General features: G+C 43.0%; 1 protein-coding gene across 1 annotated transcript in view; it reads left to right on the top strand.

The window, feature by feature from the left end:
* Nucleotides 1-24,264, top strand: part of ABCA2 (ATP binding cassette subfamily A member 2) — a 569,797-nt gene that overhangs the window by 286,629 nt on the left and 258,904 nt on the right. Inside the window, exons 9-10 of the mRNA XM_085611149.1 lie at nucleotides 12,579-12,898; nucleotides 17,096-17,255. Of these exons, the coding sequence (XP_085467275.1) occupies nucleotides 12,579-12,898; nucleotides 17,096-17,255 (480 nt within the window). The remainder of the gene's footprint in view (nucleotides 1-12,578; nucleotides 12,899-17,095; nucleotides 17,256-24,264) is intronic.

The following is a 24,264-nucleotide window of genomic DNA, read 5'->3' as shown; positions in this document are numbered from 1 at the left end:
GAGTTTCAGAATGACAAATCATTTTATGGACATTTCCAACAGATGCTAGTCTCAGATCATAAGCAGAAGCAGATAATTAGGGAGACTCCAGTGGGCGCAGAAGACCTATACTCTTTTTATATGTCACCAGTTTGTTTCCCGTCCTAGGTCCAGCACTGTTGCAGTATCATGGAGTACAGCACTGCAGCACTGCAGTGTAAATGGTATTTGTACTCCTCAATTTTGTTGCATGGCTGGGGCTTGCGTGCCCAGCTGGTAGAGTGCGTACCTGTCCTGTGACCTGTATGGCCAGCTTTGTGTGTTCTGCATAAGGACCTCAGAGGTGCTCCAGTTTTTACTGTCAACCTGTCAATGGGCGTAGGCTCCTCTATCATAGTGTAACATAACTTTGATAGTGTAGTGCTTTCTAAATGCAGATATCATTTGTGACGGCTCTCAAACTTACAGCTTTTTGATATACATCTTTCATCAGGATGTTACTGGAGCTGTACTAAGTGCAGACTTCATCTTTTTGGAGCTGTGTGGTGCACACCATACAATCCGTATTGCACTGTGCCTCTCCAAGATGTGGTTCTACGTAGACTACATGCACTTAGAGCTGTCTGGTACCCGCCATTCACGGTATTGTACTGTGCCTCACCAAGATGTAGATGTTCATAGACTACATCCATATTGGAGCGCTCCGTACCCGCCGTTCATCAGTATTGTACTGTGCCTCACCAAGATGTAGATGTTCATAGACTACGTGCACTTGAAGCTCTCTGGTACACGCTGGTCATCACTACTGTACTGTGCCTCACCATAATGTGGTTCTACGCAAACTACGTGCACTTGAAGCTCACTGGTACCCGGCCGGCTTTCATCTGTATTGTACTGGGCCTCACCAAGACATAGATGTTCATATTCTACGTGCACTTGAAGCTCTCTGGTACCAGCCATTCATCAGTGTTGTACTGTGCCTCACCAAGACATAGATGTTCATATTCTACATGCACTTGAAGCTCTCTGGTACCCGCCGTTCATCAGTATTGTACTGGGCCTCACCAAGACATAGATGTTCATATTCTACATGCACTTGAAGCTCTCTGGTACCCGCCGTTCATCAGTATTGTACTGGGCCTCACCAAGACATAGATGTTCATATTCTACGTGCACTTGAAGCTCTCTGGTACCCGCCGTTCATCAGTATTGTACTGGGCCTCACCAAGACATAGATGTTCATATTCTACGTGCACTTGAAGCTCTCTGGTACCCGCCGTTCATCAGTATTGTACTGGGCCTCACCAAGACATAGATGTTCATATTCTACATGTACTTGAAGCTCTCTGGTACCCGCCGTTCATCAGTGTTGTACTGTGCCTCACCAAGACACAGATGTTCATATTCTACATGCACTTGAAGCTCTCTGGTACCCGCCGTTCATCAGTATTGTACTCTACCTCACCAAGACATAGATGTTCATATTCTACGTGCACTTGAAGCTCTCTGGTACCTGCCGTTCATCAGTGTTGTACTGTGCCTCACCAAGACACAGATGTTCATATTCTACATGCACTTGAAGCTCTCTGGTACCCGCCCGGCTTTCATCTGTATTGTACTCACCAAGACATAAATGTTCATATTCTACATGCACTTGAAGCTCTCTGGTACCCGCCGTTCATCAGTATTGTACTGGGCCTCACCAAGACATAGATGTTCATATTCTACATGCACTTGAAGCTCTCTGGTACCCGCCGTTCATCAGTATTGTACTGGGCCTCACCAAGACATAGATGTTCATATTCTACGTGCACTTGAAGCTCTCTGGTACCCGGCATTCATCAGTGTTGTACTGTGCCTCACCAAGACACAGATGTTCATATTCTACATGCACTTGAAGCTCTCTGGTACCCGCCGTTCATCAGTGTTGTACTGTGCCTCACCAAGACACAGATGTTCATATTCTACATGCACTTGAAGCTCTCTGGTACCCGCCGTTCATCAGTATTGTACTGGGCCTCACCAAGACACAGATGTTCATATTCTACGTGCACTTGAAGCTCTCTGGTACCCGCCCGGCTTTCATCAGTATTGTACTCTGCCTCACCAACATGTGGTTCTTCGTCGGCTTTGCGCATTTTGAACTTTTTAATCTGTACCGTATTGTCTTCCATCGTTTTTGTGGGAGAAAGCGTGGTCAATTTTTATTATCCGGTTAAGTTAAGAGCCAAGACTGAAACGGTGGTATCCACAGTATTAGCAAAGATCAATTATTACATGTCTAACTGTTGGCACCTCTCATTTTATGCTAACGTCTTGCATTGGTCACCTGCACATCTCCCGTTGCAGTACTGATTTGATGTAGTCCTTTCAGCCACTAGGATCACTTTGTTATCTCCTATGTGTCTTGAAGGGTTACATTTAGGATTGTGTACCTTCTACATAAATCTGTGTGTCAAAAACTCTGCCACTACGTCGGTCAGCAGGCTCGGTCTGGAATACAGATGAATCTGGCTGTACTGGGACTAGTCTGCTAGGTCAGTGTGTGGGCTTTTTGGTGGTTTTGAGGGGGAAACAACCTTTACAACGCAACTATTACATCGCACTACACTTACAACGCAGGCATTACAACACAACATCCTTTACAACGCATGACACTACAACGCATACCATTACAACGCAGACACTACATCACATGTCACTACAACGCAGGCATTACAACGCATACCATTACAACGCATACTATTACAATGCATACCATTGGAGTTAGAATAGTAATTTTTAACCCCTACACTATCCAACACTTACCCTACTGTTGCACCCCCTGGAGTTAGAATAGTAATTTTTACCCCTATACTATCCAACACTTACCTTACTGTTGCACCCCCTGGAGTTAGAATAGTAATTTTTACCCCTATACTATCCAACACTTACCCTACTGTTGCACCCCCTGGAGTTAGAATAGTAATTTTTACCCCTATACTATCCAACACTTACCCTACTGTTGCACCCCCTGGAGTTAGAATAGTAATTTTTACCCCTATACTATCCAACACTTACCATACTGTTGCACCCCCTGGAGTTAGAATAGTAATTTTTAACCCCTACGCTATCCAACACTTACCCTACTGTTGCACCCCCTGGAGTTAGAATAGTAACTATATACTATCCAATACTTACCTTAAATGCAATTTAACATTATGCGTTGTAATGGTATGCGTTGTAAAGGTAGTATGCGATGTAATGGAATGCGTTGTAAAGGTAGTTTTTAAAAATGCGTTGTAGTGTCATGCGATGTAATGGAATGCGTTGTAGTGGATGTTTCGTTGTAAAAATTGCGTTGTAAGTGCATGCGTTGTAAAAGTATGCGTTGTAACGTCATACATCCGTTTCGAGGTTGTTTTATTGTCTGGCCAGTAGTTGTTGCTGCTGATTTTCCACATACATTGCCTGCAGCAAGCACAGCTGCATGCAGTCTCCCCCGCCTTGCAAAACACCTAAAGAACTGTTCTATAGCAAGTTCAAAACTGCCCTGACTTGCAAGTGTCGGCCATGTTTTTAGCTATCTGATTCGCTTGGGAGGGGCCCCTTTTATTTTAGTGCCTGTCCCAGTCCAACCATGTCTGTTGGTTTTCACATGCTGTCTTACTCGCCTTGCCATCTATACATTTACCTGTCCAGGCTAACGTAGCAGTGGGAACATTATTCTTCCACAGGGGTGCACATGTATAAAGACACTTCCCCCTTTAGACTTGCAAATTCCGTTTCCTTCCAGAATTCAGAAAATATCCGAAATCTTTCTTTTTGGGTAGGTTGCTATCTCTAAACCTCTAGAAGTCTGGCAAACAGTGCCTATTGCTTTTGGAATCTGTGGTGTGTGCTTTCTAATTATTTCTTTGACAACCAGAATTGGCAAAGCTAATAAATAAATCTGGTCTTTGGGACTTACTGGCTGTACCAATAGTTGTAGGCATGCTGTGCAACATGACTAAATTGGGTGGGGGATCCTTGTCACGGTGCTTTAAAAAAAAAAAAAGATTTTTTTTATACTTACTGATCCAAATATTGATTGGTTAATAAAAAAAAAAAGAAATGGAGACAGCTCAAAAGTGTTTTTAAGGCAGTTGGGCCAGTGGCATAGGGAGGGGGGTACGGTGGGTGCAGGCCGCCCCGGGTGTCATCACTGAGGGGGGTGACAAAACATCTATTTTGCCATTTGGTCAAGCCGAGGGTGACAAATTTTCCACACGGGTACCACCTGACCTTGCTACTCCACTCAGTTGGACCAGCAGCAATTTATATAAATTAAAAAAAGATCATGGGTGAGGGGAGGAAGCAGCAATTGTGAGCAGGAAGGAAGGGGCTGCAGCACTCAAAGGGAGAAGAGCACGAGAGAGAGAGAGCGCAATGCGGGGTGAGCGGCACAGGAGGTTAAGTACAACACAAAAGGGGCACCAGGGAGAAGCAGACGGGTGCAATAGAGTAGCTCGGCGGAGGGGGTAGAGAAGTATATGAGGGAGGCAGAAGGGAAGCAGATGGAAAACACATACACTCTCATAGAGTGGATAACCAAAAAGAAAAAAACAGTGCCTGAAAAGTAAGCAGTGGAAGGACACGTAATGAGGGTGTGCTCCTGGGTGTTGGCAAACAGAAGAAGACCCTTTTGACATTATTGCAGTTGCTGCAATTATAACAGGGTACAGTCCCTTTGTAATTGGTAGACGTGGGGTCTTTGGGGGGTTGAGTTAACAGTTCCTTGACATTTTTACCTCTGCTATATGCAAAAATAGGTTTCTCTGAAAAAAAGGCCTTTAAAGTCAGGTTCCATGGCAAGAATCGACCAGTGTTTGTTGAAGGAAAGGCAACATAATCTAATAAAAAGCAATCAAATGTGTGACAGTAAAGCCAACCAATAGGTCTTTTCGCAGATCGCTGTGCTGTCCGGTAGGTGCAACCTAAAAATGGACTGATCCTTAGCAGCTGGCCCGGGGAATTAGAAAAAGCTATTTTGAAAGAGTAAAATGAACTGTGCTTCATGAAAATGAGCAAGGAGAGCTGCCATTGTTTATGGACACAATCCGCACCAGTGGGAGCTGTGTGGGGTGCTCACAGAACAAGCATTGGCATAGCCAATAGGTCTCGCCTTTGGGACATTTAAAGTGTTTACCTGAACTATTGGCTTTGCCAATGTGTTTAAGCTATGTTGTGGAGCATAGTGGCTGCTGTGCAGCATGCTGAAAAGCTACAATAACAAGCTAAATTTGGAGCTTAGAATGATGGTGTTCTAACACTTTGAAGTGGGATAAGAGCAAGAATACCAGTCGTAGTTCACGGACTGTACTAATTAACGCAGATTAGTGCTCTGAATAGTGTAACAGGAGTTTCGAGTGCCTGTACCTCACCTTCCATGCTGTGTTACGGATCACAAGCATGTGTCGCAACGCAAAAGGTGAACGTGATTCTGGTTTTGTTTTGGTGCACCTAGGGCCCAGCATGTGCACAGGAGTCTTTTAATTAAACAATATAAATACTTCACAGGAGAAAGCAACAACTACATTACCATGGGATGGTCATCTTAAAGCACACATGTTCCAGCACAGTTACTACAACAGCAGTAGATTTGCCACAAAACGGCAACACAGGAAATATTTGTAATCCGTAAGTAGCATGCAGCACAATGAATTACTACTGCCCTGAAACACTTTCAAGACGGCTTACGTTTGTTGCGTGTACAGGTAGAGTAGTGATGTGCATAAGTCAGCGCGCTATATTAACCCCTAAATATGGTCTACACAGTTAAAAGTGGACTGGTATTTTTAAAACCTGCTGAAAAGCTAGTACTTTCAAAAGGTGTCACGCATGTCACAAGTCGGCTCCCAGGCAGATCATCCTTTTTAGTTATGAAGAATGGAACAGTCACCGCAAGCTATTCACTGAAGAGGTTAATGTGCAAAATGTTTGCATGGAGGCGGGAGCCTGGCAGAACTTTTTTTGAATCTCATTACATTATTCAAAACCCGAGATTTTAAGTCTCCTCTTCAAATCTCAATTTTCTAGTTTTTATACACAACTAGCTATAACATGAGAACATTTCCGGATTCATTTAACTCTGTGAAGCAGCTGCTGTTGGTGCCCACGGCACTCCATCTCATTGCAGGAATTGTTTCCACTCTTGGGCTGTCATGTGACAACCTACCACTGAGCTACTTGTACAAAAACACCTGATAGCAATGGTTTGTTGGTCAAAAGCTGAAGACTGGAGAGGGTGCACTTCATTACCTGGATTGAATATATACTGATTTTCCAATTTGAGGGACAGGGAGTATTTTCACGTTATTGCATTGGAGTACTTGTAGGGTGCAAACTCAGCCCAAGATGGCAGTGGAGTGCTGTAAATTTAGCAACTGGAAATGCAGCCAGCATGTGGAACGGGCAGACATATAGCACACGTCTATGAGCGCAACCTTCGCTGTCGCGCCTCCTGATGCCACTCCAAATGCACTCTGGTTGAAAAGCTGCCTCCCCATCACGCACGGCCAATTTTGATATCGACACTATGAAGGGAAGCCATTGCTCCACCCCTCCCCGGAAGCATGTTTGCTTTACGCACTTAACGGTATTTCCTTTTACATTCAAACACTACCGTCCACAAAGATATGCGCCTATGTAATTGCAACCTGTATTTCTCTTCTTACAATTACGAGAAAAAATACGTTTTAACACACATTACAGTTTTGAGGAAGTAACTGAATCCCGACCTGCCTTTGTTTTTATTTGTTGACCCGTGCCCCTTAAATAAAATAGCTTGCTAACCTAATAAATCTGGAATAACATTACAGAAATGCTGTGTAATTGACACCCGGTCAGGTAGCTTAAAGATTAAGTTATTTTGTATAAAAATTAGGTTCGGTGTTTTTAACTGGTGTTGCATCATGCCCACTGATTATAGATTTTAAATCAAGATAGTTTGAATCAATATGAATAAACTCTTTCATCCGCTGACATTGTTCAACTGAAAATAGGAGGCAGCCTCATGCGGGAGAGAGAAGAAAAGGCACGGCAGGGGATAGTAAGTGAAAACCGATGCCTAAGTAGTTAAAATAACAAGCAGCGACAGGCGGAAGCAGCACAAGGAAATTCTTGAATTAGGTTTCATGTTTTTAATTGGTGCCGCATACTGCCCACGGACGTTTGATTATAAATCAAGATAGTTTGCATTAACCTGAATAAACTCTTTGATCCGAAGACATCGTTCAACTAAAATAAGAGGCAGCCTCAGGCGGGGAGAGAGGGGACGGGAGGGCACAGGATATTGACGATGGGCGCCGAGGTAGTTAAAGTAACAGGCAGTGACGGGCGGAGCAGCATAGGAACATTTCTGAAAAGAAAGATTAATAGGTGTGTTTTCTTGCTGGGGCCAGCGCTCAAGCAGCTTTGTTTTTTTATTGCAATCTGAGAAAAAACATGAAACGCGGTGATTTCAACCCGAGACAAAACATGGAGCTGGAGTACGAGAAGGGCATGCTGTGCCGATTCACGACCCGAGTCAAATAATTAACAAGTGGTGCACGCCACGCGTGGTTCGCTCTGCACTAATTAACAAGCGCGCGCACGCGCCTCGCGCTGACGAGGAGAGTAGGAGGCAGCAAGGGGAGGGGAGAGAGGAGGGGGCCTGCGCCTGTTTCCCTTGCGGGAGCGTGCTTTGGAACCATCTATTAATTACAGATGGTTTCAAAGCTCGCTCCCGCAAGGGAATCACCAAACGCGCACGCATTGCTATTGTAAACAATGCAAAGCGTGCACCTTTTTGGCAGAAAAACAGAATCGATTGCTAAAGGTCTTTTTCCTATGCAACGCATGCGCACTGCGTAGGCGAGACCTAAAAAAGTAGTGTCTCGTGATTAGGGACGTCCCCCTGAGCACAGCGTGGATTCCGCAAAAACGTGTTTCAAGTTGCAAAGAAATCAATTAACTGAGTGAATTGAGTCTTCAATCAAACGATGGATTGTTAGAAACATTTAATCTGTTTTTGATATTCTGATCTTCATATCAAAACATCACGTGTCACTTTAACTGTGACTCTTCAACTGCCTTTACTTATTTCTCCCGATGCATTTCGGGCTGTTAGAGCCCTTCGTCAGGGGATAATATCTGTAAAAAATTATACAGCAATGATGGCATTAGGAAACTGCCCAAACAATATATACAGCTCATATATCAGAAGACATAACAATGCAATGAAAGGGTGTAATGCTCTCTATCAGGGACAACAAAATCGTAGCCTGATGTCTCTTAGCGTAACTAATGTGTCTAAACGTGGTCCGATACAGAGTAAGAAAACGCGGTGAAAAAATATACAAATCCCGGAAGATGCGTGCCAAAATGAGAAAAACGTTCGTAGCGTGACTAATTGTAACAAAAGTTAGTGGTTGAGTGAGCTGCACAAGGTGGAAACGAAAACCGAGTGAGCGAGGTGAATAGATACGCAAACGCTATAAAACTGTGCAACAAGATAGACCCAAAGCTCCACGTTTAGTCACCTCCGTGTGCGCTAAGGTTAGAAAATGTATAGTATCACAGACAAAAGTAAGCCAACTGAAAGCCTGCGTACTTGCAAGTAGCACGACGCTGTGTGTTGCATATTGTGGTTCAGAAAGTGTACCCGGGCTACAGCCAACCGTGTTTTAAAAAAACTGACTGCAAGTGAAAGGACTAAATGCGGTCACAAAGTCAAACTATTATCAAGCTAGCGCCATCTTGAAATGTGAATACACACAATGACATAATCGAAAATTATAAAAACAGCAACATATAACTGCAAAAATGTATCAAACTGAAAAGAAACCAAAGTATGAGTAAAGCTAAGGTTTGAAAAACTAAAGATTGGCAAACCAAGTGAATGTATGTAAGGTGCTGGATAAAGGTCATAACAGGTGGAGAAATTCACGATCACGCGCCTCCACCAAGTACTAGGCAGGGTAGAATCCCAAGTTGTGCTGGTAGCGGATAAAAAGATGAGAAACAAAAGACTACTAGGGGAAGTGAGGTGCATAGACACTGCATCCTGTAGATAGATATATGTATAGTATCACCCAGGTATGGAAAAAAGGAGGAAAAAGGCTGTGTTGAAAACTAGTGGTTGAAAAAGGTAGAACACACTCTAAACAAAGTGAGAAAAGTCAGAAAAATGAGATTGAAAAAGAGAGAATCTGTTACAAGAGTTACGGATACCACGAAAACTCCATTCGGTCATTAAGACCATTGGGCTTAAGAGAGTCAAGAAATGTAATCCAGTGGTTTTCTCTTTGCAGCAGGTGGTTGTTGTTATCCCTTCCTTCCGATTTGGCCACTACTTCCAAGACTAAACTGGAGTTGACATATGTTATGGTGATGTTCAAGAAAGGGGGCGGCAACCACTGATTTTGTATTCATAGTCTGAATGCTGCTCTTATGTTCATGGATTCTAGTTTTGATTTTTCTTTCAGCTTTGCCCACGTAGACTAAGCCACATGGGCATTTCAAAAGGTAAACCACGTTAATCGTGTTGCAGTTGACGGTTACCTTCAGGTTGGTTTGTTTGCCTTTCTTTGGATGGTGCATCCAAGATCCTTTGACATTATTGCAAGTTGCTGCAATTATAACAGGCTACAGTTCCTTTGCAATTGGTAGAAGTGGGGTCTTTGGGGGGTTGAGTTAACAGTTCCTTGACATTTTTACCTCTGCTATATGCAAAAATAGGTTTCTCGGAAAAAAAATGCCTTTAAAGTCGGGTCCCATGGCAAGAATCGACCAGTGTTTGTTGAAGGAAAGGCAACATAATCTAATAAAAAGCAATCAAATGTGTGACAGTAAAGCCAACAAATAAGTCTTTTCGCAGATCGCTGTGCTGTCCGGTAGGCACAACCTAACAATGGACTGATCCTTAGCCGCTGACCCGGGGCATTAGAAAAAGCTGTTTTGAAAGAGTAAAATGAACTGTGCTTCATGACCATGAGCAAGGAGAGCTGCCATGGTTTATGGACACAATCCGCACCAGTGGGAGCTGTGTGGGGTGCTCCCCCCTGCTTACAACATGGGCTCGTGCCTCCCATCAATCACTCAACTCACTCAACAATTGAGAAACCTGGATTTGCCGAAAAATCAATTTTAGGAAAAGGTCTTGAATTTAAAACGGACTATTAATCCTGACCTCTGAGACACTCAGGTGGCTGGAAACAACCATCGCCTACAAATGTTTAGATGTTATTAAGTAAAACAGCAGCCTCTATTTGTGGCTTTAAAGCGCTGATCCGTGGAACACGGAAGTTCATGTCGCTCGAAAGAAATTCCTAATTGGGTGTTTAACCACGGTCCGAAAATCCTTCTACAAATTTAATTTAAAGAATGCGGGGGCCTTGCCTTGCAGACTTTGGGAGAGGGCGGGGGGCTTATGTCAGGGATGATCAGTTAGCCAGAGAGCTGGCTCTGCTCTGGGAGACATTAAGTGAATTACTTTTCGTAATAGTAATACTGCATGTCCATGTAGAAGCAATCCGGAGCAGGGATATAAGCCAGTATTTTGATTTAACAGATGTCTTTAATGTTTTGCAGTGAACGTGAAAACCAAGCTGTTCGGAACTTAAATCTTTTTTCTACACGATGTGATGCAGCCTTTCAACATCTATAGATAGCTTTGAAATTCACTTGGTGACTAGGGTGACAACACTGCGCCATGTCTCTCGCTCAGCACATTGTTAGTTCTGGGCTTCTTTTAGAAAACCAGTGCATTCTGGTAGTTGTAGTCTTCACCAGTGATTTGTAAAGGAAAGTTCAGAAAAAAATGGAGTCCTTGTGAGTTGGAGTCACTGGTTACCCTGAAGCCGGTCCCAGGATGCTTATTTCCTGTCCCTTGACAACCTGGCTTGGCATTTCAGGCTGGACTGTTCCCATGAGGAGCTGAGTCAAGACTGATTTGCATATGGCTGGGTCCAAACTGGGGTGGCGTAGTGAGCATAAGAACAATGAATTTAACCCAGATCTCTTGACTGGGGGGGTGAATGTTTGATTTAATCAGCATTTCGTCCATCATTTGTTGATGCTGCATTTTTTGCCCTAAGTGGGATGGGTGTGCCCAGATGTGGGTTCCTTTCTGTCTGTGCCACTGGATTCAAGGTAGCCTGGCTGATGAGGGGTGACACACCGAAACCAGTCCCAGGATGCTTGTTTCCGGTCCAGGAGGATCTGGCTTAGCAGTTCAGGCTGGGTTGTTCCCATGAGGAGCAGGGTCAAGTCTCATTTGCATAGGGCTGGGTCCAAACTGGGGTGGCGTAGTGAGCAAAGTAGTGAGAAAAGGAAGGATGGATTTAACCCAGATCTCTTGACTAGGGGGTGGGTGCTTGCTTTATACAGAACTCAGTTTCCCCCCTGGGTAAGGTAGTAGTTTAAAATATTTGCTTGAGACCATGTCAGTTTATCTTTTTTTGGCGGGTGTCATTTTTTTTGTGCAGGTGCCATGGTTTAAGTGTTTAAAGTACATCTGTAAATTCTCAATAGAATTAAAATAGGCAGCATTAGTTATGATAAACTAGGATAAACCACCCCAAATACTGCCCCTGAATAATAAATGATTAAATAATGATTTTAAGAATAAAGGAAATTAATAATTACTATGGGACAATATTTACGGACGATTGTGTGATCCGGATCCACAGTGTCAATCTCCCAATATCGCAAGATTTCTTTTTCCCAAAAAACGTACACGATGAAGAGTCCGACAATAGATGCCTCAGAGCATGAAAAATAAATATTACATAGTATGGCATTTGGAAGCTAGTGCCAAAGGTAGGAAATGTAAAATTTAATTTTGTTAGTTTATAATCATAAGAGTTTTGGGGACGCCTTGCCTGCCTGTAGATTTTGATTTAACTTGGCAGGCTGAACTCTGCCAAATCATGTAAAAATGTCCAGATTATGCACAATATTTTATGTTGTAGAATTACTCGACGTTTGAATTTCTTGTCAATGTAGCTGAAGAATACATGGTTTGAGATGCATTTTAACCCAGTATGTTAAAAGGTGTTTTGTCTGGTGTAGAGTTCTTCCTCCTTTTTTGAAAGGATGGAGGGCTGTACATGCTTGGCTCCATCACAAAGGCAGCTCACCCCATGATTTAGGGCTGTCCACAACTCCTCCATTTTCATTAAAGGATGAAGTCAATCTTCACCAAATATCAGTTGGTGGAGTTTTGGAGGAGCGCAGAGCATCATCTCCTGTCTTTTTCTGAGCCATCATTAAAGAGGGATGTTTATGCAGATTTTTAAGTGCTGAAAAATACCTCAGTCTAAGTCACTCTGCACTTTTATGAGGTTTTATTTATTCATCAAACAAAACTAGGCTGAGTTTGAGTTTCTCATTAACTTGTGGAGTTATTTCTCATTGGTGACTTCACACGTGTGCAGAAAATTTGAAAAGGCCTTGACTGTCGAGGAAGCCAGTTACACGATAGCTGTTGTACCAGTGCTGGACCTTTGCAGCATGCGAAGAGCTTTCCTTGGCCCCCTTTTAGGCAGTGGTGTGTTTGTGACTAGTTTGTAACCCGTGACGTCTTCTTGGGATTTCAGCTCCGTCTGGATGAGGTGAACAGCACTGCGGCCCAGCATCGCCTCCATGCTCTCCTGGAGGACCTCATGGAGGTGGAGAAGGTACTGAAAGATGTTGACATTCTCTCAGCTCTGGCAAAGCTACTGCCGAAGGGAGCCTGTGCCAGCAAAACCCCTCCTCCGTCGTCCAACGCCACCAGCTGGAGCAGCAACTTCACCACCAGCAATGCCACCGCTGACGAAGGGCATGCGAGGCAAACTACAGAAAACCTCAGGAGTCAGTTCTTGGCCTTTGTCCCGCTCTGGGCAGGACTGCAGCCCATTCTGTGTGGTAACAACAGGTAGGAATACTGACAGGTCAATTACCGTGGGTGAGGGGCAATTATCTTTTGTTTTCATATCTTCGGGGCTTCACGAAGTGGAGAATGTTTAGGCCCATTATGGTCTAGGCAGGTCACTCTTTTGCAGAACACTGCAGCGATGCAAAGGCATCAAAATATTTGACCCTGTCCAGGATGGATGCATGCCATTTTTGAAGATAATGTACTTGTTTTGACTATCCTTTCCTCATGAATAAGTTTTCAAATGTTTACTAATAAATAGCATTGTCAGGATATCCGAGCTAACCTCGTGAATGCCCTTCATGCTGACAATTATTTTATTCCAGGACCCCATGGATCTCCTGTTCACTTTTGATGGGATAACCTCCTGTAACCTTTCTTCCACTTCCGTTTCTACTTTCTCTTTGCCTTGTTTTTGGGCTGCAGCCCATGCGCCTCCCTTTTTTTCTGTCCTACTCTTTTTATCTCTCTGCCTATACTCAAGTTAGTTTCTTTCCCCTCCACCCTCAACTTTATTTTCCTTTTCTGCTGTCCTCTGCCCTACCTATAACTTAATACCTCTACCCCAGTTTAAACCAGTTTAAACCTAGTATCTCTAACCCGGACTACACCTTCGTCCCTATAGGCCTACCGATATACTAGTACCGATGCCCCTACCTATTGCCCACTCCCTCTCCCCTTGCCTGCTTTTTAGTACCTCTGCCTCCCCTATATCCTAATACCTCTGCCAGTACCTACCCACTGCTCTCTTTGTCTATATCCTTGTGATGTTTTCTTGGACTCCCGAATTCCCCTCATCTCATGTGATCTCTCTTATCTCAAATCGTTTCCAATTTTTTTTTATAATTAAGCAATACGGAGTTTCACCACCCGGGGACAGGGGGATTCTGTATTTTCTCCAAAATTAGACCGCATTCAGTAAAGTCAGTTTGTCAGCACTCCTCCGGAGTATAGAATGGAAACAGCCCTTGATCTAAGTTCATCCCTGGAGATCTGGGCAATTGTCAGTCCCAGCTGCCATGTGCTGAACCCCTTCATTCATGTAGTTAAAGGAGCTTTTGAGATTTGTGCTCACATCAGGAGTCACCGGTCTTAAAGGTGTTAGACTCTACCACTTTCTTGAAACAACAGTCTGTGTAAGGATAGAGGCTAAGATGCTATTATGGAGCCCTATGCAGCCCCAGTGGTGAAATGCCCTTCACTCTGGTAAGAGCCTTCACCACTCCTGGTCAAGAGCTCTGTGCTGACCGTGTAAGGTATCCTGACCCATAGTGAACAATGCTTTGCTAGCCTATCAGGGGAGGCGTCCAGTCCTTGAAATTAAAAAGCGTGTCTTCTGATGAGTTTCCCATGCAAGTCTGTCCTAGAAGTGAAAGGCAATGTATATTTCAGCAGATCCCTAAAGCCGTTGTGAGGATCAAGTCTCAAGGATCTCTACAGAATTCATCTAGAAATAAAGGAGAATAAGGTGGAATCCTTTCGATGTCCTCCCTGTAGATGGTCAAAGCACAGTAACTTTAGCCAAAAACTTGTGCCACACATGTAGAGTAGCCGGTCTAATGTAACATGGAAATAGATGAGACTGTTACTCTTAGCAATCTCCAGTGCTATCCTTAGAACAAGAGGCCCTGTTGCCTTTTATATTATTATTCACAACTTGTAAGTTCTCACTTGAAGTTCCCTGGTATTTGGGATCAAAAGACACACAAGTGATGGACGGGATGTAGAACAAATCAAACCATTCACCCCGCCCCCCCCCCCCCCCCCCAGTCAAGAGATCTGGGTTAAATCCATCATTCTTTTGCTCACCATGCCACCCCAGTTTAGACCTGGCCATATGCAAATCAGTCTTGACCCTGTGCCTCATGGAACAGTCCAGCCCGAACTGCCAAGCCAGGTCCTCCCTGGACCGGAAACAAGCATCCTAGGACCTTTTTCGGGGTTTAATCCCTCATCAGCCAGGATAACTTGAATCTAGTAGAACAGTGAGCCTGGGACCCACGTCTGGGCATTCCCTGCGCACTTAAGGCGAGAAAGCAAAAGACACACAATTGATGGACGGAATGCAGAACAAATCAAAACATTCACCCCCAATCAAGAGATCTGGGTTAAATTCATCATTCCTTTGCTCACCATGCCACCACAGTTTAGACCTGGCTATATGCAAAGCAGTCTTGCCCCTGTGCCTCATGGGATATATACATACAGAAAACAATCTGTTTCCTGTCTGTATTAATTTTCAGAAGCGGAAAAATACAGAAAATTGTGCTTACTTTAAGTGACTCTCTATGGTGTCCTTCATGAATTTCAGGCAAACAGCTGAGCAGATGGACAGCATGGGAAGTTAAAAAAACAGGCTGAGATTCCCTTAAATACAGGCATATATTAACATATATTTGTATATGATGTTAATATTTACCTGTGGTTGTAGGGTTTTGTTATATTTGGCTACTTTGTTTGCTGAAACGAGACTTGTATCGATGTATGAGTGCATGTTTATCAGTTCAATAAATGTGGAAATATACTATTTTACTACTCCACTTATTCTCACAACATAAAATAAATATGGATAATACTAATGGAATGGTCCAAAAATAAATATGGATAAATACAGACCGAAATGTAAAAAAAAATGCCATAAAACCGGGAGCCCTATTTTTAATGCATTTAATTCAACCTTAAGGTAAGCCTTAAACAGCCCTTAGCACAAGGTGCAGTGTATTTAAAAAGTCAGCCATGTACTTTTAAGTTTTATGTTTTCTAGTAGTGAAAAACTCATGCGAGGCCTACCTCTTCCATAGGATAACGGTGGGTTACCTTATTGTATTTAATAAGCTGTAACGTTTGTTTTGGAACAGGTTTAAACATTATATTTGGTGTCAAAGAAGTGTAATTTAAAATAATGTTTAATGGTAAAGTCAGTTTTTCAGGCACAATTCTGAAAATAGTTTTGAGGTCGACTATCCCTTAGGACACATGCAATAATCCAATCATTTTATTCAGTCATACAATCATTGTATCCCCTATAAAGCACCCCACTTTTTTCTAACAGGATATCCGATTTTCAGCTCCCAGTTTTATCACAAAGAACTACTTTATTAAAAACATATTGTATACAATTGTAATAACATTAAAAATTCACAAACTATGTGTGATGCAATCTTTTTTTAATTTTTTTTTTTAGTAAAAACACAATATTACATACAATACAATTAAAACATCATACAAAGCAACATTTCATATGCTGAACATTTTTATATACAATTCTGAAAATGCCATTTCTAGAAAGTTGTCATTTTCTTGTCCTAACCATTTGGTGCCTGTATTCTGGGTCACATGACTGTGATTAGCATGCCCTGCCCCGGTGAACTTTACCTTCTCAGACATTTTTCTTCAAACTTTCTTCTGAGTCCAAAGGGGGACCGGAGACGGGGCCCAATCCACCTCTTGTATCTGAACTGTGCTTCATTGCCATATCTTTCGACTTTGCCCCGGTCTAATGCTACTAGGTGTCTGTGGTTGACACTTTGATCTTTTAGGTGCTACTTTTTACTAAAAACTTTTAAAATTATTAACTTTGGCTCTACTTATTGCATTTTTATCATTTTGGTATTTTATTTATTTCACTCTATATTTCTAAATTGTTTGTGAAATTTTATTGTGTTATGTTTTTACTGTATTGCTGTTTGTGTGCTGCATAAATACTTTACTCATTGCCTCGAAGGGAAGTCGAACTAATTTTGTGCTAAGCTCCAGAGGGTTTCAGCATGGGTTAATTTAGGTTCACCCTGATAAAGATTGTAGTTGCTGCTTGAGCAGGGCTCATACCCCCTCAACCAAAAACCCAATTTCTCACACTTTCCTATGCAGAGTCTAAGCCTTGTACTTGGCGTTAATGCAGTAAAACAGCATGTTTGTCTTCCACCACAAAAACTCAGAAACTGCAGTACTTTCCCTGCACAATTCCGTCAGGTTTTACTTTGTAAAGTTTATGTTGGGGAAACTCAGTGTGCTCTTGGCCAGTTATCTATGCCCTCCAGACCGGATGGTAAGACGCACTGTCCCTCTGTGTACCACAAGACATCCCGTTAAGCAAAAAATGAAAATGGATTCCAGTACCAGGCGTTTGCATCCTTCAGGTCACTAAAGCGCCACTCGTTCTAATATTTTCTCTTTCTGTGATCCATTATCTTGTAGGACAATCGATCCCGAGGCCCTAAAGCAGGGGAATATGAGCTCATTGGGGTTCACGAACAAGGAGCAAAGGAACCTTTACCTTCTGGTCCATCTCATGACCACCAACCCCAAGATCCTCTACTCCCCAGTAGGGACGGAAGTAGACAAGGTCATCACGAAGGTGAGTGAGGAAGACTTTGTTCCTTACTATGCTCCCAAACCAAAATGAATGTGATAAGATTCTATTGTAAGGAGAACTGCTAGTTCTTTGAGGGAGGTGGTGCAGGCTGTGATATTTTCTTGTTTATTTTATGAATGTTTCACTTGCCCACATACGCGAAGTAGATGGTATAATCTGATGTTCAGAAAAGGAAACTGAAGCTGTTGACATTGCGTTTGCAGACCCAATCACGATGCAAACGAGCATTTACGCTGCAGTTTAATGTAATCAATAAGAAAACATTAACCAGTTAGCAAGGGATTGGATGTAAAATCAAGATGGAGGAATGCAGTTTGGCGGAACCAAACCCCTGGCTCTCCAGCTTAGCAAAAATACCAGCCAAACGAAAGGTCAAGCTGATGATTAACTTGACAGATAGCAGGCAAAAGGGTGGACAATAACAACAGGACTGCTTCTAAAATCTTGGGATCAAGCTAATGCCCAGTAAGCAAAGCTCCCAAAACAAATCCTAAAATAAGAGCAAGTTTAAGTTAAATTTAAAACGAAACCAAGAAATTAGGAGTCTTTTTGTATTGCAACAGGCCTGAGCTTCAGGAAACGACTAGGTGTGCCAGTGTGTAATTGTTGCCTGTAGTTTCCGGTAGTCAACATCAACAAAGGACCAGCACTTATGACAGTCTGCCACATGGTGGCGCAGTCTATTTTAGAGATGAGATAAACAGCAGTTGTGTATTAATTTAATATACATTAAAAATGACTAATACCTGCTGCCCAAGCCATTCTTGTAGCTTCGGGGGCAAAGAGTAGTCTGAATTGTCACACTTTGAGTGTGATGGTCAGTAGTTGTGTTGGTATGACAGCGGCAGCCAATGGCGGCCTGTGCAGGTAAGTGCGGTGGGGTGGAAGTGACCAACGACGAAATGGGGAAAATAAATAAATAAATAAACACTTACATTGTGCTCGCCGCATTGACTATGCAACGAGCTCAAGGCAAGTGGCTTTATTTATTCTGTCGTTTGCCACTTCCCCCTCCCGCCCCACCTCACCTCGCTTAACTGCACGGGCCGCGACTGGTGGCAGCGCTGGTGGGGCAATGGGTGTTGTATGCTGCAATGGCCTCCTGACGAAGGCCCTGGCACATTTTTATTTTTTTTATTACAATTTTACAAATTAAGCATTGATGTGGGCAATGGAGTAGAGAAAACAAAATGGAGAGAATAAGGGTATGTTGATTCAGACAAAGGGAGGGTGTGGGAAAAATATAGGGAGAATTATTTTCAGTAAAATGTTTTGAAAAGTAAAACGACCATTGCATGACTTAGGAGTGAGTGAGGGATGAGGGTTTGAGGTGCTCAAATGTGAGTACAGGAGACGTTGGGAATGTAAGGGTGTGTCGGGGCTCAACTGCAAATGCGAACTAAAAGATGACGCTGTGGATGTGCCTAGCGAAGGGGAGAAGAGGTGGAGATGTAAGAGCACGATGTACCAGAAAGGATGGAGATTTACAGAGATCTCTGCCGGGAACAATATTTAAAAAGAATAATTTCATCCAAAGGATCGTTTGGCACGAGGGATTTGCTGAATTGGGAATGGCAGTAGAACTGTTTTACGTCAGGAAAGTTTGTCTTGCCAAGATTCTGAACTTTGGTAATGACTTATACTCAATGTGGCGGTTGCTCTGTGTGGCGGCTGTTGCCCTTTATGGCTGTTGCTCTTAATGAAGAGCACACGTTAGAACACATTAGTTTACAACGCATGCCATACAACACGGTCATTACAATGACAACGTTGTTACTACACATACCATTACAACGCAAGTCAATACAACAACTTGCTGTAGGGGGGCGCTGAAGTTTGGAATAGTTTAATTTACTATTCCAACTCCTGTCTGTGCAGCAGTAGGGAAGGTGTTGGATTTAAAATCCAACACCTTCTGCCCCCTACAGCAAGTCGTTGTAACGACTTGCATTTTAATGGTTTGCGATGTAACAACGCGGTCGTTGTAATGACCACGTTGTAATGGCATGCGTTGTATCGCATGCATTGTAAATGATGTTTACTGCTCTTCATAGATGCTATCAATGTATCATTGGCTGATCAGGACCATTTATCTTTTTAGTCTTTGAAGTTTTGCCTCAGCAGTTTCTTTTTCCCAGTACATACGTTTTGCATTCAATTTTTTTTTTTTACCCAGTTGGTCTTTTATAATTTCTTAGTCCGCCTGTAAGTGCTTGTTGAGGGATTCTGTTTCACCCCATTGCTTTAGTGCGATGGGTTGAACAGTCTTGCTGCTTTTACTTGGGTCATATTTCCTCAGGGAGCATCATGCTTTGGAAAAGACTCGCTCTTGCATTGTACCCACAGCCCCAAAGGCTTTACTGTAGACACAACCTAGGAAAGCCCTTTTTCCATTCCATAAAATCTGCCCAGCAATATCACTTCCTTCTGGGTCATATCTTCTTGGGGAGTGAGTGTGTCTTGCTTTGGAAGGGACCCTCACTCTCACCCCGTACCCATAGTTCCAGAGGCTTTAATGTAGACACGCGTCTAGGAATGATCACTTTCCGTTTAATAAAATCTATGTATCGGTTTAATTTCCTTTTTAGGCCTTTGACTTTATCCTTAAACTAGCTGTAACAGTCTCCTGCTGTAGGGACAGAGAAGAAGAAACCCTGCAGCCGAGGTCACCAGGGACCAGTGCTATTTTTGTCGCTGTAATGTCGCTGTTGTTGGATGGCACCATGCTGCTGCTAAGGACGCCGCTTGTTGATGAGTCTCGCGGGATGCGGCGCTCCTCCAACTGCTCTTCCTATTCTCTCATGTACTAAATCCCTGCAGGCAAGATCCTATACCACCTCACAACGCAGAACCGCCAAGCTGTGCATTGCAGTACAAAGCGGTGGTGGCCATGGCAGGACTGGACACTTGGAGAAGCCCTGTAATTTATGGGACAGAAGCTTGCTTTCAGGTCTGGTCAATCCTGAAGCTTACAGGAAATTAAATGAAATACCAGCATTTGTAAAGCGCACCGCTACCTCCGGAGAGGTGTCCCGGCGCTGGGGGCCCTCGGGAAGATTAAGCGAGCTATTACCCAGAGCCACGTGGTGCTGGGCTAACCTGGGGCTGGGGATCGAACCGTGAACCCTGTGGTCCGGACTCTGGCACCCTGGCCGCTGCGCCACACCTCTTCCACAGGACCAACACTCAGTTTACTTATAGGCATGTACATGAATTACTGTAAAGTAATAATGCTCCTGATTACTCTAACAATTGAAAATGTCAAGGTCATGTAACAACTACGTTTGAAAATTTGCCCTGTAAAATTAATCATTTGGCCCCAAAATATAAACAAATTATTTTCGGTTAACATCTTCTATTCATGATCCACTGGCACCGAGTTCACTTGGCGCAATATGGGGCTTTAATGAAATAATTTTTTCTTTGGCTTGTTTTTTTACTCCCATTCCTGGTGTGTTGATGGGCATTTCTCATTAAATCACCTGCATTCACATGTCTGGCATTGTCCCTTTATTGCAGTGGGTTGATATCCCCTTGATAAGCAACGTGGTTGCTGTGTGATTAGAGCACATCACAATGACTACTGTTCTTTGTTCTGGTATATACATTTCAAATTACTCTAAGTTTTAAATTGGGTTTTCCCTGGTACAAAAAAGCACATAGTCTTCTTATGGTCTTTCTTGTGATTTCTGGGGGCTGTTTACCTACATTTTGAACTGCTGCAAAAATGGGGCAAAGGCCTTTTATGCACCGTTTAGCTGTTCGTGATATAGGGACTGGTGCTTGGAGATTTTGCTCCCCTTCATATTGCATGACTATGTTAATACCAGATCAAAAAAACAGGAGCAAACTGTACTTGTAAACAAATATAAGGAATGGAACAAAGGCTTTTTCCACATTTTTAAAATGTGAACAATGAAGCAAAGTTTAAGATCATGTCCATTTTGACTAATTCTTACTATGACATAGCGCAAAATTAATTTGCCTACTTTTTAGGCCTTGCGCGGTCTGTTGCGAGGTGTATTGTTAGCTTACAGTGGCTTTACCTGCTCATTGCCTACCTTCGTTTGTCTTATTGTCATATTTATTTGGTTTTTTTTATTTGTAAGCTAGTGTGGGTTTTTCTTCCTCTTTTTGCATTTGCCTCTCACCTGGAGCATGGACGCATCACTTTTGTCCATCCCTTGCTCATTTCCAGGCGCTCCTTTTTGTGGGATAACTCCCAGAGAAGGTCAGGATATTTGGATCGGTTTCTTTAGGAAGCTAATAATCTTTAGGACTTTTCTATCAACTGCACCAGGGAACAAACACTTGAGTTTCACTTCTAAAGGGGTGCTGTGACACCATGAGCACTAGGACCTACAATCAGGGCTGGGGGGGTCACAGTGGTTGAAGGGTGGGGGGGAGTATTGTCATTGTGAATCACAAAAGTCACTTAATCAACCTCTGCTTAACCCTCTGATAGCCTGGCTCTAGAGCAGTCATGCTTAACTTGGAGGCAATGTGTAAAGTATTTATGAAGCACACAAATCAAAACAAAGTGAAAGCACAATGCAAGAAAAATTCGAAACATGGAGTGAATTTTAATAAGTAGAATGATACCCTAAAAAAAAAAAACAATCAGTAGAACAGGAGATATTCAGTTTTAAAGTTTTCAGTGGAAATTGTGCCTAAAAGCAGAAAACTCCACTCGGGGTCATCTGGTTGTACCAGACCGGGTGAAAGTCACAAGTTTAGACCTACCACACTAGAGGGCGGGTCGGATACAGCGACCAGGCTAGTTCAGCTGAAAAGTTATAGTCTAAGTCCGGCACGTAGAGTTCCGTTCATGGCAGAGGAGGCCATGGCGCGCAGGTAGAGTGTTGTGGATTTTCGTTCCAATAGCGCAAGGAGCTGGTTAGGCAGTCACCCGGGACTGTCATTGCTGTAGTGCCAAGTGCAGTTCTTGCGTTTCCGGGCATCTCTGTAGAACGAAGATCATGTTTCACCGAAGCGTTATGTTGGCAATTGTCGTGGGTGGCAGAGTCTTGGCGCACACGGGCACGCACATTCACGGTTGCGTAGAGCCCAAACTTCAGGATTTCACATTTTCCTCTTAGCAGAAGCACAAACTGATGTCACCCAAGGGTCCAGGAAATGCAGGCTCTTCTTGGGAATCAGGAACTCTTCCAGCAGAGGCCAACCAGTCCAGTTGCAGCAGGTTAGCCTCTCCTCATTCATCCTGTCAGGGTGGCCCATCTTGTCCACACCTAAGCTCCATTGTGTCATTGTCTGGAAGGAATACCCAAATCCCAACAGTAGAGCCTTTCACAGTCATGTGACCCAGGACACCGACTGAAGGCACAAATGGGTTGGACAAAAATTTTCCAACTTTCTAAAAGTGGCATGCTCAAAATTGTGACTTTAAATCTGATTGATTAAAGAGGATTTTAAATTACAATTCATTTGAGTGCACACACGCTATCTCTATTTGCTCCCAATCTAACGTTATCACTTATTAAATGTAACAAGGTAATGTAGTATTAGTTAATGAGAGAGATCTTCCTGTCACTGCCAGAAGATGTAAAACTTAAGTACACATTCTACATTTTAAATACAGTGCCCCCTGCCCCATGAGCCTTTATGGCCTACCTGAGGGGTGACTTGTAAGTATTAAAAAGGAAGATTTAGGACTGGGGTAATGTTTGTTTTGCCAGGTCAAAATGACAGTTTTAAAACTGCACTACAGGCTGCAGTGGCAGGCCGGAGATGTTTTAAAAGGCTACTTTATTGGGTGGCATGACGAGTGCTGCAGGCCCTAATAGCATTTAGTTTCCAGGTCCTGGGTACATGGAGTTCCGTTTACAAGGGACTTGCAAATAAATTAAATGTACTTATCTGGTATATGCCATGTTTTAGGGAGAGGTCACAAGCAATTTACCACTGATTAGCAGGGAAAAGTGCACAGAGTCCTAATGCCAAAAAAAATGGGTTCAGCATCACAATGCACTCATCTGGGAGTGACCCTGCAAAAAGAGCCAGGTCCATCACGGCCATTTTACAACATCCCAATTATTAGTCCTCTCCTAAGAGATGGCTTTTAGCTGTCTGTGGGCAAAAGCCTATTGGGGGCTGCAGTGCTTTAAGTGGAATGAAAACGGTGGGGGCTCTAAAAGGTGCTTGGCCCAAGTAATTACCAACATAGTTTAAAACATGTGAACTGCACTCCTGTGATTATACAACAGCTGCCTGACCAGCTTTTAGGTGCTTCATTGTGACGTTTCAGCATTTGGATCCATACACATCACACCGCAAACATGCCTAATACAAGCCAGACTTGTTGGCTCTGTGAGTGCTTGTTGACAGTTTGATGTGAATGAGAAGCAACAATCATCTGATGTAAATAATGAGCTTTGTTATTTACAAATGGTACATATGTGACCATCACTATGTGCGCACTGGAAAGAGGCCAAGGATTGGATGAGCATGCGTTCTGAACATTCTTATGGTCCACTATCTCACACAACCTCCGCTTCAGAGCTCTCAATTTTTACCCATATGAACACCGTCCCAGAACTCAAGTGGACACCTAGATGCGACTCTGCTCAGCTGTACCAGACAAGCATTGGAAAACGCATTAGCTCTTCCTCGTCGAGCCGAGACACCTTGGCTTTGCTAATACTTAGTAATATCAATTCCAATTATAGTACAAAGTTGAACTTAAGCAAAAGTAGTTTACAAATGTTAACATATTCAGTCTTTGCGTATGTCAACTATGCAGTGTATAAACAGAAACCTATTGTTAAAACGACTGGCAAAGGCAATAATTCCCTAAGACATGACCTTTTGGCTTAGTCAATGCTTTTATGAATGTTACTTATAAATCTTGTGGTATCTTCTTTTACTTTAAAAAATAAATGAATGATTTCTCAGCAAAGGATGCCTTGTACGTTGTTTGCAATTGATTCACATTCTTCTAGGCCCTGTTGTTTTTGGGTTTTTTTTGGCTTGG

This window comes from Triturus cristatus, chromosome 1_2 (genome assembly GCF_964204655.1).
Source record: "Triturus cristatus chromosome 1_2, aTriCri1.1, whole genome shotgun sequence".
Lineage (NCBI taxonomy): Eukaryota > Metazoa > Chordata > Amphibia > Caudata > Salamandridae > Triturus > Triturus cristatus.
This window is presented reverse-complemented; position numbering and strand designations above follow the sequence as displayed.